Source organism: Arachis hypogaea, chromosome 7 (genome assembly GCF_003086295.3).
Source record: "Arachis hypogaea cultivar Tifrunner chromosome 7, arahy.Tifrunner.gnm2.J5K5, whole genome shotgun sequence".
NCBI classification, from domain to species: Eukaryota; Viridiplantae; Streptophyta; class Magnoliopsida; order Fabales; family Fabaceae; genus Arachis; species Arachis hypogaea.
Window position 1 is genome coordinate 5,738,505 of NC_092042.1, and position 17,032 is coordinate 5,755,536.

At 30.9% G+C, this 17,032-nt stretch overlaps 1 protein-coding gene across 1 annotated transcript; it reads left to right on the forward strand.

The window, feature by feature from the left end:
* The first annotated feature begins 8,593 nt into the window (after positions 1-8,593).
* On the forward strand, positions 8,594-15,177 carry LOC112702198 (indole-3-acetaldehyde oxidase). The gene is made up of 9 exons (XM_025753145.3): positions 8,594-9,001; positions 9,798-11,486; positions 11,576-11,838; positions 11,913-12,122; positions 12,230-12,448; positions 12,712-13,773; positions 13,959-14,057; positions 14,424-14,613; positions 14,779-15,177. Exons 1-9 carry the CDS (start codon positions 8,842-8,844, stop codon positions 15,102-15,104), a joined length of 4,218 nt encoding a protein of 1,405 aa, XP_025608930.1. The 5' UTR covers positions 8,594-8,841; the 3' UTR covers positions 15,105-15,177.
* The last annotated feature ends 1,855 nt before the right edge of the window (positions 15,178-17,032 follow it).

The window sequence follows — 17,032 nt, forward strand, 5'->3', positions numbered from 1 at the left end:
TAAGTTAAATTATATAATTAAAATTAATTCCATAATTAAAAATGTGTTTGGTAATACACTGGATAATTTTCTTTTGACTATTTTACATTTTATTAATAAAATATGAAGAAGGGAAAGATACATAAGATCCGATGATAAGGACACATTGCTTGAAAAATGATAGGGTAATAATAATGACTTATATATTTAAGAAATGAAAAATATAACGAGAATGTGTGATAATATTTGCATTAATTCATTAAAAATATAAATTTATATATAGTTGTTTTAATGTAAAGTTTATAATTAAAAATTATTAGATAATAATTTAGTTAGATTTATTAAATTATTTAATAATTTTTAATTATTAATTTTATATAAAAATAATTATATAGAAATTTTTATCTTAATTTAATGTGAATTTAAATCCGTACATTATCTCAATGTTTATAGTATTTATAGTATTTATATAAATATTATTAAAATTAAAGTTATATTTTTTTATTTTGATAATATTTTTTAAAAGTAATATTAAAAAATAATATTATTTTAATAATATTTTTTAAAATATTATAATCATTATAATCACTATAATATAGAATATAAACATACTAAAATACCCTATAAAATAATGTTGGATATGTAAAAGAAAAATCATGGTACTAGATTTTGCTTTTAATTCCAAATATTTTAGATAGTCCCAAACTCCCAATACTTGAACATACATCAACAACTAGTAGATTGATAAAATAAATAAATAACTGATACAGCTAAAATATAAATATATTAATTTTTTTGGGCCAATTAACAATATATAGTTGGATAATTACACAGAAAAGATAATAAAATTAAAGGACATGATTATATTAGTTAACAATGGGAAGTATCTATCATTAAACACTGTGATTAGTTTTTTTTCCAAGTTATTGAACTTTTATTAAAGAGAGCAGAAAATTACAGTCCCAAAATAAAAGAGTAATGGTCTGTATTCGGAGTTTCGGACATCAACAAAAGAAACAAACGGAATATCTATGATTAGCATAGTTATCAAAATCGACCTGGCAATCGATCTGGTCAAATTATTAGGTCATTAAATTACTGGTTTAACTGGTGGATCACAGGTTCAACTGGTTAATCCAGTCATAATTAAATAATTATATAAAATTTAATTTTTTATATCAAAATAATTTATTTTTTAATTCATTAATTAATTAGTATCTATTATATTATTTAAATATATATTAAAAAATATTAATATTAATAGATGTTATATAATTATCAATAATAAAAATATGTCATTGATTAATAAAATTTTTTTGCTTATCTTTCTTAATTTATAGATATTGAACAAAATTTAATTTTTATTTTAATAATTATATATAATTAAAAAATAATTAATTTTTGAAAAAAGTAAGTATAAAATAAAAAATAAATTAAATTAATATGAACACTATTTATTAGAATAAAAAAGAAAAAATATCTTCAATTTACATGACTAAAAGAATTAATATACAAATTATTAATTAAAATATGTTTAATAGTTAGTAATATATTTATTAAAAGACACCCTGTAGTACTAACGGAACACTTGTCTTAGTGGCTGAGGCCTCTTTTGCAACTTGAAAGACCCAAGTTCGAATCAGCGGTTTGAATCACATTTTAGACCAGGTTTGACTGAATTTTTAAGTTTGACCGATTCGCTTATTTATCCTATTAAAATGCTAACTCGGATTGGTTTAGGATTCGGTTCATCAGTTTTTGATCGAATTGGTTGGTCTGGTCCGGGTTTGATAACTATGGTAATTAGTCTTTTTTTGGTTTATAAAAATTTATATTAGAGTAATGTTATATATCCAAATGCAAATCTTTTTATAAATTAAGTTTAATTAAGTTAAATAATAAGATTTGGACTAATAAATAATATTAGTCATAACTAATTTTTGTTATGTTATATTAATTTGGTTGTTTGGATTTAGTTAACAAAAAAAATTTAAATGTATAGTATTATTTTTTATATTAATAGTTACCCACTTACATATACATCATTAAAAAAAATACAGTCTTGTTAAACATTCAAGTTGATAACAAAATTTAATTAAGTTGGTTTAAACCCAACAAAAATCATTTTCATCACACGCAGTATATACACACGCGCTTTACTAATAAAAAACATATCCTTTTTCTTTTTCGTTTTCCTTCTTCCTTTTCGATTCTTCATTCTTTTTCTTCGCATTTCTCTTTCTTTTTCATCGTCTTCCATCTTTTTTGCGTGTTTAATTTTTTTCCATTGCCGTTCTTTTATGCTGCTGTTATTATTGCATTTTTTCTTTTTTTTCTAGTAATTTTTTAGCATTGATTTTATTTTATTTTATTCCTCTTAAGAGAGTGAAACAAAAAGAATTATAAAAAAATAAAATAATAAAAAAAGATAAAGAAGAAGCAACAAATATGAGGAGGAGGAAGAGGAAGTAGGTTCATCTTAGTTTTTACACCGAAACTTTCCTATAAAAGTACAAAAATATTTTCTTTAATGCTGTATTTTTCTTTTTTTCTTTATTTCTTTTAGTTGAATGAAGGTAGGTTCATCCTCTTTCTAGTAATTTTGCAGTATTATGTGTTTTTTTTCTTTGTTTGATTTTTTTATTTTTATTTTTGTTAAGAGAGTATAATAAAAAAATTTGAGAAGGAAAATAAAAAAGAAAAGGATACATAAAAAAAGATGATGATGAAAAAAAAGAAGCAGCAGAAGATGAGGAAGAGTTTTGAATTATGCAAAATTTATTAGAATAACAATACATCGAAATTTATTAACAAATACACATACATTTCTTAGTTTTTACACCGAAACTTTGTTACAGAAGCACAAAAATATTTTTTTTAATGATGTATATTAGAGAAAAAGGTAAAAGAAGAAGAAAAAGAGTTTTGAATTATGCAGAATTTATTAGAAAAAAATACACCGAAATTTCTTAACAAATACATATAAATTTCTTAGTATTTTATACTGAAATGTTGCTACAAAAGCATAAAAATATCTTTTTTAATTTTATTTTTTTAAATTTTTTTAGTTGAATGAATGTAGGTTCATTGTTTTTATTCTTTTAAAGAGAGTAAAACAAGAAAAAAAAAACTTAAGAATGTAAAATAAAAAGGAAAAGATAAATAAGAAAGAAAAAAAAGATGATGATGATAAAGAAGAAGAAGAAGAAGAAGAAGAAGAAGAAGAAACAGTTGTAAGACCTAGAATCATTTATCATGGCCTAACGCAAGTGGTTATGGAATGATTAACACTTTAGTACTTCGACATCTCATTAGCAAGTTAAGGGTGAATGACCAAAATAAATCAATTGGGAATCAAAACCGGATTACAACTTTTCGAGATTACATACGCAAATGCATTTTTTACATAACTATAGAAATCGCGACAGGGGTCCACGGATTCTAAATGCACGTGAACCGCTACACTCCTCTAGTGGTTAATGTTGAGATTCGTAATGGTCAAAAATCGCAACAGGGGTCCAGCAGTTTCTTCAATGCTGGGCAAATGTGTATAAACCGCAATAGAGGTGTAGCGGTTTATGCTTTAGTATAAATACGCTAGAGGGAGTTGCGGATAATTCACTTTGCACTATTTTAAAATTTTGAGAGAGAGAAAGTAACGTTTTAGAGAGAGAAAAAATTTTGGTGAGAAAGACAAAGTTCTTAAGGTTTAGAGAATTTGGGAATTTAGATTTAGCTGAGCGCGGGACCATGGTGAACGAATGCAGCGTTTACTGACTCAACGGCGTTGCACACGTTGTTGGCAGTATCAACGAAGAGGTAAGTTTATTTTCTTTTAGTTATTGAATTTCATATAACATAAGATGTAGTATTCAGATGCAGTAGTTAGAATACACAATATAGGATTAGCCAGTTTAGGATTTTAAAGTTAAGACGTAAAATTTAAAGGTATGATCAAATGTTTAAGTAGAATAGTTTCTCTTGTATTTGAGATACAGAGTTCAAATTGTAATTGGCCAGTTTAGAATTTCAAAGTTAAGACGTAAAATTTAAAGGTAGGATCAAATGTTTAAGTAGAATAGTTCCTCTTATATTTGAGATACATGGTTCAAATTGTAAGGCTTGTAGGGTTATTGTTTAAGTATCGTATTTGAAAACTAAGATTTAAAATTTTAGCTTTTAAATATTTAAGTTTAAATTTTAATATTATAATTCTAGTTGTTTAGGATTTAAAATTTAAAGATTAAATTTTCGAAATAGAATCTAATAATTGTATTTTATATTCTTAAATTTTAAAATTATAAGTTTTGTAGTTTATTATTTAAAATTTAAGATTTAAATTTTAGAATTATAAGTTTAGAATTTGATTATTTTAAATTAAAGATTTGAAAAACAATGGTAACTGAACTATATCTGAAATTTTAGTTAAGATCGGATAGACAGGAGTACAGGACACTTATAATGTTTGTTTTCATTTATAATTTATGATTTAAACTTGTTAGTGATGGAATTTTATTTGGTTTGGTTATATTTCTCACATGCTACAGCCAAGTAGGTGTATTTATAGTGTTCGGAGACAACAGAACATGCCTTTACATGACAGGATCATATTCTATCTGGAGAGGGATGGTTTGTACCACCTGGCCAGGCTCAACACGAGGTGGTTCTGGTTGGATGAGCCCCTAGTCAGCGCATTCATTGAGAGGTGGCGTCCTGAGATGCACACCTTTCATATGCCATTTGGAGAGTGCACCATCACACTGCATGATGTTGCATACCAGCTAGGGTTGCCCGTGGATAGTAAAGCTGTATCTGGGTGTCTTACAGATTTTGAGAAGTTGATGGATGATGGCTTGGGAGTGGTTTCATGAATTATTTGGCGAGCTTCCGCCGCCGAATAAGGTAAAGCAGTTTACAGTCCACTTCACCTGGTTTCATGAAAGATTCAGGGTGTTACCGGCCGATACGACTGAGGATACCGTATGCATATATGAACGTGCGTACATTATGATACTGCTATCCACTCAATTATTTGGTGACAAGAGTGGAAATTTGGTTCATATACAGTGGTTCCCCAGAAGGATTTTTCTCGTGTAATCCTTGACTTCCGAAGGTGGGATCTATGTCCAGTTGCTGGCCGACAGCTTTCAAGTTTAGCGTTGAGAAATGTGGAGGGTATTGCTGTGACCCAAAACTGGATGACCCCTGATGTGTTGGTGGGTTCCTAGGAGTATCCTCGTCACTGTCCCCCAAGATGTGAGCTGGCTCATCGTTTGAATTATCTTCTCGCATCGCATTTTCAACCCGATTTGGTTCACCATCACCTAAAAGATCGGGAATCAAACCGGGTGACCTAGCTATCCTAGCTGGAACAGATGGAGGTTTAGCTAACAGACAACTAGGTGCAACGACAGGCATCAAGGTAGAAGCACCCCCACCGTCGTCGACTGAGGATTCGGCGTTGATGCCCCGGAACTGTCGACACCAGCTTCCAACTTAGCATACAAATCGCGTATTCTCACTTTCGGAAAACTGGGCCGACAATGAAACAAAACCTGCGTGTCTTCGTCCGACCCTATACAAATGTTTCATATTGAACATCAGTTGACACAACTACAATCGGAATCTTGTAGAACACCTTCTCACCCACTTGGCCCTACACAATCCTGCCTTTCGTAATATACTTGTCTTTAACTTTGACAAAGTATTTGTTGACCGGATAAAAACACTCACCGGTTTTTTATCAGTGAACTTAACACCGTACCTTTTGTTTTTTTTAATTTTTCCAAAACAATGTACTAGAACATAGGGGTGTGCATGGCCCGGCCCGGCCTGAAGACCCAGTCTGGTCCCAAACACTTTTAAGACTAATTTGGTGTGATTTCATCGGGTCTAGGGTCGGATATGGATCTTAAAAATAGACCCGATCATTATTGGGGTCGGGTCTGGGCCATAGCTCGGGTCACCCGAAATCGGCCCAGTGGCCCGGTCATCATACATAATTAATATTTTGTGTTATTAGTGATGGATGATATTTATTATTATGTGAAATTTAAGTATTGTAATCCTTAATATTTTGTGTTATTAGTCATTATATATAAGATTATAAGTTAATGTTTTATGTTTAAAATGCATAAGACTTTAGACTAATGCATAATCTTGTGTTATTTGTATTGATTTAAATATTTAGTGTTATTAGGCAATATTAGTATTGATTATGGTTATGCTTTAATTTTAGAGAAGAGTTGGTTCTTATTATATTTTTCTAAGTGAATTTTACCGTGTCAAATAATGGTTGGAGTCTTGGAAATTTGGATATTTTTACATGCTAACTTACAAGAAGGTATCAAGGTAATATAATGTTAACGGTCCGGTTTTCACCCGATTTTTACCCGGTATAATCGTGGTCCAAAAGTATATAGGTTTCATCGGGTCTAGGGTCGGATTCGGGTCTAACAAATAGGCCCGGTATATATTTCGAGCCGGGTCTGGGTCACATCAAACTCGGTTTCACCCGGCCCATGCACACCCCTACTAGAACAAAAAAACTCTCATCACAATCCATTTGTGAATTTGTGAAAATGATCCTCTACCATCACACCACTCCCTCCTGGTTGATATTTATAGGCGTTTTGGTGCATGCATAAACCGCTACACCCCTATCGCGGTTTATGCACATTTGCCCAGCATTGAAGAAATCGCTGGACTCCTATCGTAGTTTCTAACCATTACGAATCTCAACGTAAACTGCTAGAGGGGTGTAGCGGTTTACGTGCATTTAGAATCCGTGGGACCCCTGTCGCGATTTCTATAGTTATGTAAAAAATGCATTTGCATATGCAATCTCGAAAAATTGTAATCCGGTAAATTTGATTTCCAATTGATTTATTTTGGTCATTTGCCCGCAAATTAATGTACAAGAATAATCAGATACATTGTGTGCTTTTTAGTCGAGTTGTAGATAATATTCTCCCTCACCTTGAAGAAGAAAAGGTTGGACTCCTCATTGTTGTTCTGAGTTTTGAATTATGTAGAACTTTATTATAATAAAAATGCATATAAATTTCTTAGTTTTTAGAGTAAAGTATCGTTTTTGTCCCCAACGTTTGGGGTAAGTCCTATTTGTGTCCCTAATGTTTAAATCATCATATTTGTATCCCTAACGTTTATAAAAGTGATTCAATGTTATCCTACTATCAATTATACTAACAAATCAGATTATATTTTTCAATTATTCTCACTTGGATATACTCATTCTCAATTAGGTCTCACTTGGATGTGTTTGATTTTAATATTATACCTACTATTTATGTTTAGATTCAATTATGTCCCTAGAAAAGTGAATTATGTAAATGTTGTAGGAATTAGTTTCAACTTTGATGAGCTATTTTTCGGAGTGGATCATCTATTCTATCCCATATATTTGTATTCTAACTTCAAGAAGAAATTTTTAAAACTCAAACTAAAGCGTTCATGATGTGTAATTGACGGCAGGATAACATTGAATAACTTTTACAAACGTTAGGGATACAAATAGGACGATTTAAACGTTAGGGACACAAATAGGATTTACCCCAAACGTTGGGGACAAAAACGATACTTTACTCTAGTTTTTACATTGAAATTACTTAATGATTGCGACACGCAAACTTAGTTCGAAAACAAGCACACAAATAAGACTAAATCATGAACAAAAAACATAATCAAATTAATTTTAGATCAAACAACGTCATTAATATGATAAAAATTCAAAGATAACGGTAATAATAATGACGATAACGATAAAGAAGATGACGATGATGATATAATAATAATAACGATGATGATAATGATGGCAAAAGAGGAGGAAAAAAACGAATGAAAAAAAGAAATTAAATAAAAAAAGAAAAGAGGAGAAAAAGAAGGTAGTGATTATGGCGGTAACGACAATAACTAAGAGAAAAAAAAAAGAAAAAAAATAGCAACTAAAATATTAATAAAAAGAAGAGAAAGAAGAAGTGGAGAAAAAGGAAATGAAAAAAAGAAAAAAGAAAAGACTTCATAATTTAATTAAGCATTTTATTTGAATGTAAAATTTTATTAAAAAAATATAATAAATATCCTTCCTAACTTCTATTGGTAAAGTCAAGTCGTCATTATTATGGTCATTATTACTGGATACCAATATCAAATTAATTATGTTTAAAACTTAAGATATCATATATATGAACATGAAATTAACACTTGTGAAATGATAATTTCACTCTAATTTTTTATAATATCATTATACATATGATTTTTTTGTATTGCATAAATTTATAAAAGAAATAATATTATCAAATTAAGAGTAATAATATTCTCTTAACACTTATCTCAAAGTAATTTTTGAAGATTTCAATTCTTTAAATTTTGAATTTGTATTTTAGAATATAAAGTGTGATTTTTTATTTTTAAATAATTTTTTTATATTTATTTTTTATTTCACTTATGAAATAAATGGTGAAAAATTACACTTTATTTTTTTAAGTGAAATTCAAAATTTAGAATATCTACTATGGTCATGTGTAAGTGATTGCAAAACCTTCCACCACTATGCATTCATTCTGATCTTATTTTTCTTGGATTTTAATCTTGTGGGGTCTCTTAGTAAAACACTACACTGCCACTTATTTTCTATCTCCACTTATTTTCTATGCATTCATTGAGAGCAAGTAGGAGCAGAAGAACCTAACATATAAATAACACGTCACAAACAGTTGACAAAGTTATATATACTGTGGCGTGTGGAGATAACATGCACGTTTTCTTTTTATCTTGTTTGAACTTTTAAGAGTGGAGAAACAAAAAAAAAAAAAAACAAGTGTTGAGGAACTCTGGGAAATTATGGAAGTGAACTATGAGACTGAGATATCAACAAAAAGTTTGGTTTTTGCTGTTAATGGCGAGAGGTTTGAGCTCTCAAAAGTTGACCCATCTACCACTTTGCTGGAGTTCTTGCGTTCCCAGACAACCTTCAAGAGTGTCAAGCTCAGTTGTGGTGAAGGTGATGATCATTTTTGTGTTTGTAAAGTGATAAAAGCATTTCAGAATTTTCATAGCCTAGCTAGTAGCTGTTTGATCATCTGACTTTTGAAATGTTTAGTTCTCAGTTTTGCAACTTCAAAATTCTCTTCAGTTTAAGTTCATAGTTTGGATAATCTTCTTCCTCTTGGATTTTGACTTCTGTTTTGCGAGGTCTTAATGGGCTTGTTGTAGTTGGGATTTCTGAGTGTCTTGAATTTGGGATAAATCTGGAGTCTGTATGTACTGATTCCAGTTATTCCTCAATTGTATATTTGTGTAATTTTCTGGTTCATATGAAAAAGAAGGTAGTTTATATCTAGATGCAATATGTTACTGGAACGGGTATCCAGTACACTACATGTAAATTATTTTACATAGAAAGTATATTTATGGCTTTTCATAAGCAGATAAATTATGAATTAGTACACGGTATATCACCTAGTCGTTGATTTCATGTAACTATGATTTAGATTTAAGAAAAAGAAAAATTTTATTTGCCTTTATATTTTTAACAAAGGGGAGCCTGGAGCATTAGTCTCCGTGTGATCTTAAGGTCACTTTCAACTCGTGGTAATTAGTCACGAATGAAATTATTAGCTTAAACTGTCTGTATTAGGCCCTTTAAGTGCTATCCTTCCCTGATTCTGATCCTGCTTTAACGCAGAATGTTTGTGCATCAGGCTTACCTTGTATTTCTAACATTTTCATTATTAGTAATCCACAAAAGGCTTCTTTTCAACTTGTTACTTACATACATGGATATGGTTGGTTTCCAGGTGGTTGTGGAGCTTGTGTGGTTCTAATATCCAAATATGATCCTGTTCTTGACAGAGTTGAGGATTTTACAGCAAGTTCATGTCTCACACTACTTTGCAGCATTCATGGATGTTCAATTACAACAAGTGAAGGCATTGGAAATAGCAAAAATGGATTCCACCCAATTCAGGAAAGAATTGCAGGATTTCATGCCACACAATGCGGCTTTTGTACTCCGGGAATGTGCGTTTCACTCTTTGGAACTCTTGTCAATGCTGAAAAGACCAATCGTCCGGATCCGCCTTCCGGATTCTCCAAACTGACAGCAGCAGAGGCGGAAGAGGCTATTGCAGGTAACCTCTGCCGCTGTACCGGTTACCGACCAATTGCAGATGCCTGCAAAAGCTTTGCAGCCAATGTTGATATAGAAGATTTGGGCTTCAACTCTTTCTGGAGAAAAGGAGAGAACAAGGACTTAATGCTTAGTAGTTTACCTCAATATGGCAAGAACCATAACAATGTTAAATTTCCTCTGTTTTTGAAGGAAATCAAGAATGATGTGATCTTGTCTTCAGATGAAGGTAGCTGCTGGCACAGTCCTACTAGTCTGAAGGAGCTTCAGAGCTTGTTGAAATTAAACCGAGCCAACGGCACTCGGATCAAGCTTGTTGTTAGCAATACCGGTATGGGATACTACAAGGAAAGTGATGGCTATGACAAGTATATTGATCTAAAAGGCATCTCTGAGCTCTCAAAGATAGGAAAGGATCAAACTGGAATTGAAATTGGAGCAGCGGTGCCAATATCTAAAGCTATTGAAGTGCTAAAAGAAGAGAGCAGAAGTGATTTTCTTACAGAGGATTCTGCAATGATTCTTGGAAAGCTCGCTGACCATATGAGTAAAGTCGCCTCCAGATTTATTCGGAACACAGCCAGTGTAGGAGGCAATTTAGTGATGGCTCAAAAGAATAATTTTCCTTCAGACATGGCCACAATTCTTCTTGCTGTGGATTCAATGGTTCAAATAATGACTGGTGCAAAATTTGAGTGGCTTGCATTGGAGGAGTTTTTTGAAAGACCATCACTAAGTTTGGAGAGTGTACTTTTAAGCATCAAAATTCCAAGTTTTGAACTTATGGGAGGTAAATCCGATAATCAAGGATGTAAATTCCTCTTTGAAACTTACCGAGCTTCGCCTCGACCCCTTGGAAATGCCCTTCCATACTTAAATGCTGCATTCCTGGCTAAGGTGTTCATGTCTAAAGACACTGGCGAAACAACAATTGATGCTTGCAGGCTATCTTTTGGGGCTTATGGGACTAAGCATGCAATCAGAGCAAAAAAAGTTGAGGACTTTTTAGTAGGAAAAGTGCTAAGTGTTCATATTCTACATGAAGCTGTCAACTTGCTGGCATCCATTATTGTACCTGATGGTGGTACCTTAGATGCAGCTTATCGTTCAAGTTTGGCAGCTGGTTTTCTTTTAAAGTTCTTCAACTTCTTGATAGATGGTCCTTCCAAATTGATAAATGGCTGTACTAGTTTGCCTGTCAATGGATCAATCCAATTAAATGGGAATCAAAACCAGGCTCAACATGATAAAACTCCAATGTTACTTTCATCTGGAAAACAAGTAATTGAAGACAGCAATAAGTATCATCCAGTTGGAGAGCCGATCACGAAATCTGGAGCCGCAATACAAGCTTCAGGTTTGTTTGATGCCTATCAATAATGACTTTTCATATAATTTAATACATGCTTAGTAACAAGTGAACATTAACATATAAATCATACGTAGGTGAGGCTGTCTTTGTAGATGACATACCATCACCACCAAATTGCCTTCATGGAGCATATATCTATAGCACAAAGCCTTTAGCACGGATAACAAGTATAGAACTCAGACCTGAATTACAGAGACATAAGGGAGTGGTGGACATCATTTCAAGTAAAGACATCCCGGATGGTGGTCAAAACCTTGGAGCAAGAGCCTTATTTTCTTCTGAACCTTTATTTGCAGAAGAGATAGCTAGATACATTGGCGATCGTCTTGCCTTTGTGGTGAGTTCATAAACCCTTTATTGATGGTTTGTAAGTACTTGCCCTTTACTCACCAACTATAGCTTCCTTTTTAGGTTGCAGATACTCAGAAACTCGCTGATACGGCTGCAAACTCTGCTATTGTTGATTATGATGTTGATAATCTTGAGCCACCAATATTAACTGTGGAAGATGCTGTTAAAAGATCTAGCCTTCATGAAGTTCCTCCATTTCTCCGCCCAAAACATGTTGGAGACATATCAAAAGGAATGGCTGAAGCAGATCACAAGATTCTTTCTGCCAAGGTATATGTAACGTGTTTTAATCTTTACCTTTGTTATTTGGTTATCCACCTTGGTTTCTGAAGAGTGATGTTTAAGTTTTCTTTTGAAAAATTAATGTCAAAATACAGATGAATCTTCCATCTCAATACTATTTCTATATGGAGACACATACTGCACTTGCTATACCAGATGAAGACAACTGCATTGCAGTTTACAGTTCAATTCAGTGCCCTCAGTATGCACATGCTACCATAGCCGCATGCTTGGGTGTTCCTGAGAATAATGTTCGTGTTATTACTAGAAGGGTTGGGGGAGGTTTTGGTGGGAAGTCCATGAAATCCATTTGTGTAAGTATTTGGCTGTGCACTGTTCTTTTACACATTGCTTAATTGTTATAATTCTACATCATATTTTAATATTATTATCTAATTTTCTGTAGTTTGAAGAGTTACTAATGCAACAACTACAAATTGAAGAAGTCACTGCTTTTACTTTGATTCCAATATAATTCATGTGTTTTCTGTGTTAAGTGTTTAAATATGTTAAGATATGAATTAATAATATAAAACGATATAAACATAGTTCAAATTGTTACATTCACATCTTGCAGGCTGCTACTTCATGTGCACTTGCAGCACACAAATTGCGTCGCCCCGTCAGGATCTATCTAAATCGTAAGACAGATATGATCATGGCAGGTGGCAGGCATCCCATGAAGATTACTTACAGTGTTGGGTTTAAGAATAATGGGAAGATTACAGCATTAGATATTGAGGTTTTGATGAACGCAGGGTTGTACTTGGATGTAAGTGCAATAATGCCGGCCAGACTCGTTTCTGGGCTTAAAAAGTATGATTGGGGTGCTCTATCTTTCGATATAAAGTTATGCAAAACAAATCATCCTAATAGATGTGCAATGAGAGCCCCTGGGGAGTTGCAGGGATCATTCATTGCAGAAGCTATATTAGAAAATGTTGCAGCTACACTTTCAATTGATGTAGATTCTGTGAGAAGCATAAATCTTCACACACACACGAGTCTCGAGTTATTCTATCCAGAGTCTTTCGGAGAACCTTACGAGTATACATTGCCTTCCTTATGGAACAAGTTATCTGTTTCTGTAAACTATGACCAGCGAGTCGAGATGGTAAAAGAGTTCAACAGAGTCAACACTTGGAAGAAGAGGGGATTATCTCGTCTACCAGTTGTGTTTGAAATGGGGCTAAGACCAACTCCTGGAAAAGTAAGTATTTTCTCGGATGGATCGGTTGTTGTTGAAGTAGGAGGAATTGAATTGGGTCAAGGTCTTTGGACAAAGGTGAAACAGATGGCTGCATTTGGACTTGGTGAGATTCAATGTGAAGGAACCGAAGGCCTATTGGACAAGATTCGAGTGGTACAATCAGATACTGTGAGCTTGATTCAAGGGGGGCTGACTGCTGGTAGCACTACATCAGAATCAAGCTGCGAAGCAGTTAGACTTAGCTGCAATATCTTGGTTGAGAGGTTAAAGCCTCTAAAGGAAAAGTTGCAGAAAGAAATGGGATCAATCAAGTGGGAGACACTTCTTCGTCAAGCATACATTCAATCTGTGAACTTATCAGCATCTTCATTTTTTGTACCAACAACTTATTCCAAGAATTACCTAAATTATGGTGCTGCAGTGAGTGAGGTATGTGATTGTGTTCTTAATGATGCATGTCTCGAATAAAAATGGCGTTGTATCATGTTCAGTAAGAGTCCACTTCCCTTGAAAGTTAAGCACTTATGTCATCCTGTCATAAAATCCATGTTACTGAACCAAGATATCTTATAATGATAGTAATGCTTCCCTAAATAATGGAAACTACTTCTCAGGTGGAAATAGATCTTCTGACTGGAGAAACTAGATTTTTGCAAACAGATATTATCTATGATTGTGGACAGAGTCTCAACCCTGCTGTGGATTTAGGACAGGTATGCTATTTAATTTGGAGATTTTGTCTTTTTACAAAAAGTTTCCACTTAGAAAAGAGTATAAAATGCTAAGACTCATTCTTAAACACTCCTTATTAAGTCAGAAGTATTGCACTCTTTGTTAATTAAATAAATCTAATTTCTCTATTTAATATATTTTATATTTTTATATTTGTGATTCAGATTTTGGATTTTGGATTTAGTATTCAGTGTTTAGGGTGTTTTATAACAATATAAATTTTAGGAGTGCTACACTCCTTACTTTCTCAGAATCACATTAGCATTCACCTTTCTCTATTCATACCTCCATATTCTAAAGGTGAAACATTAATATTTTCTTAATCATTTTGTTGATCCATGTTGTAGATTGAAGGAGCTTTTGTTCAAGGTTTAGGGTTCTTCATGCTTGAGGAATATGAAACAAATGTTGATGGTATGGTATTAGCAGATGGCACATGGAACTACAAAATCCCTACAATAGACACCATACCTAAACAATTCAATGTTCAAATCCTTAACACTGGCCACCACAAGCGACGCGTGCTCTCTTCAAAGGGTAATAAGATCAAAGATTCATCAATGCACATTAATTTATCCAAATAGATGATTACTCCTAAATTGATGAAGTAAAATTTAGCAATCAACAAAATTTTGAATAATAGAAATGGATAATAATTATACCAGACTGTTATTGAGAAGGCTTCGAAATTTGTTGATGCAGCCTCTGGTGAGCCACCATTACTTCTAGCAGCTTCAGTTCACTGTGCCACAAGAGCAGCAGTTAAAGAAGCAAGGAAACAGGTTCTTTCATGGAACAACGAAGATGGAACGGATTCAAGATTTGAATTGAAGGTTCCTGCAACCATGCCTGTGGTTAAAGAACTCATTGGACTTGACATTGTGGAAACATACTTGAAATGGAAAATGGAAAAGAACTCTGAGGATCTCATATTAGAAAGGGATCGATTCCATACTCCCCTAATGTTTGGAGTTTTAAAACTCCTTTACATTATTAACATTGTAATGTACGTTGGCGCAATATCCTAGATAATTCCATTAATAAAGCTTTTAATGTATATTGACAAAATTATTAATTAATTAATATATTTTTTTTGTAAAACTACCAATACATTAATTATAACTTTTAAAATATATTTTTAATAAAATAACAATTATGAGTATTACAAATTTTTTATTTTGATGACTTACTATTGAAAATTTAATATATTCTATTGGTATATAAATTATTAAAATTATTAAATTCGTTTATAAATTCTAATTAATTAATAATTTTTATTTTTATTTATTTTAATTATTTGTTTGATATTATAACTTATCTCATAAAATTTGAATTTTTTTAAATAATAATTTAATTATTTTAATTATCAAAATAAATAATTTGTAGCGTACTTACCAATTTACACTATATTTATTTATTTCATTTATATATGTATATTTTTTCAATTTTCATATGTCTTGTTTACACATAAAAAATTATCTCATTTATAGTATAAAATGATATATATGTATTTATAAATAATTAAATATAATTTTTAAAAATAATAAAAAATATTAATAATTTAAATTAGACCAAATTTTGTAAAAATAGAATGTTTCAAATAATAGAAAAGATAAACGATTTTAAATAATAGAAAAGATAAACCGTCCATTTTAAATAATAGAAAATATAGACACGTTAACACGTCTACTGTAAAAGCACATAAGTGCAACATTAACTGCCCATTGTTGACACAGTTATTAAAATAAAATTAGTTAGAATTTACACTAAAGCAATTCAGATAATATTTCAAATTTTTAAATGACAACATTTTTAAATTTTTTATGTACTCTCTTGAATATTAATTTTTAAATTTAAATTATATATATTTCAAATTTTGTTTGTCACATGAGAGTGTATAAAAGTTTGAAATATAATTTAAATATAGGTGATTTATTTGATGACACAGTTAGTGAAGATCACGACTCTATTGGCATTGAATATAAAATTTTTTCTATTTAAGTTGGTTGTACAAAATTTGTTACAAAGTTTAATCCAATTTAAATTATTAATATTTTTTATTATTTTAAAAAATTATATTTAATTATTTATAAATACATATATCTTGTTTATACTATAAACGAGATAATTTTTTATGTGTAAACAAGATATATAAAAATTGACAAAAATATACATATGTAAATGAAATAAATAAACGTAGTGTAAATTAGTAAGTATGTTATAAATTATTTATTTTGTAATTAAAATAATTAAATTATTTATTTAAAAATTTCAAATTTTATGAGATAAATTATAATATCAAATAAATAATTAAAATAAATAAAAATAAAAATTATTAATTAATTAGAGTTTAAAAATAAATTTAATAATTTTAATAACTTATATACCAATAGAATATATTACATTTTCAATAGTAAGTCATCAAAAAATTTTCTGTAATAATCATAATTGCTATTTTATTAAAAATATATTTTAAAAGTTATAATTAATGTATTGGTAGTTTTACAAAAAAATATATTAATTAATTAATAATTTTGTCAATATACATTAAAAACTTTATTAATAGAATTCTCTAGGATATTGTGCCAACGTACATTACAATGTTAATAATTTAAAGGAGTTTCAAAAATCCAAACCTTAGGGGAGTATTATAACATCTACCATATTAAAAATGTGTACAACAATAAAAAATTTATTTATACATAAAAATTAACTAATAAATTAATTATTATGTATTGAATTTTTTTATTTCAATTTATATTTTATTATAATAATTAATTTCATAACTAATTGTTAGTGTACACATAGTATAATTAAAGACTCAATAAAATTATTATGCTTTTGGTACATCTCGATGCACCGCTTGAGCTTACTATAATATATATTCAGATGAACTGATTATTATTATGTTGTCAGATAAATAATTTAGTGTTATAATTTCAGGCGTAAACCAAAT

Excerpts from the sequence above, each read along its gene's own strand:
- LOC112702198 (XM_025753145.3), top strand. The coding sequence starts at position 8,842 with ATGGAAGTGAACTATGAGACTGAGATATCAACAAAAAGTTTGGTTTTT. Across the intron at positions 11,487-11,575 it reads AGCCGCAATACAAGCTTCAG|GTGAGGCTGTCTTTGTAGAT; the intron begins GTTTGTTTGATG and ends AATCATACGTAG. Across the intron at positions 11,839-11,912 it reads GCGATCGTCTTGCCTTTGTG|GTTGCAGATACTCAGAAACT; the intron begins GTGAGTTCATAA and ends CTTCCTTTTTAG.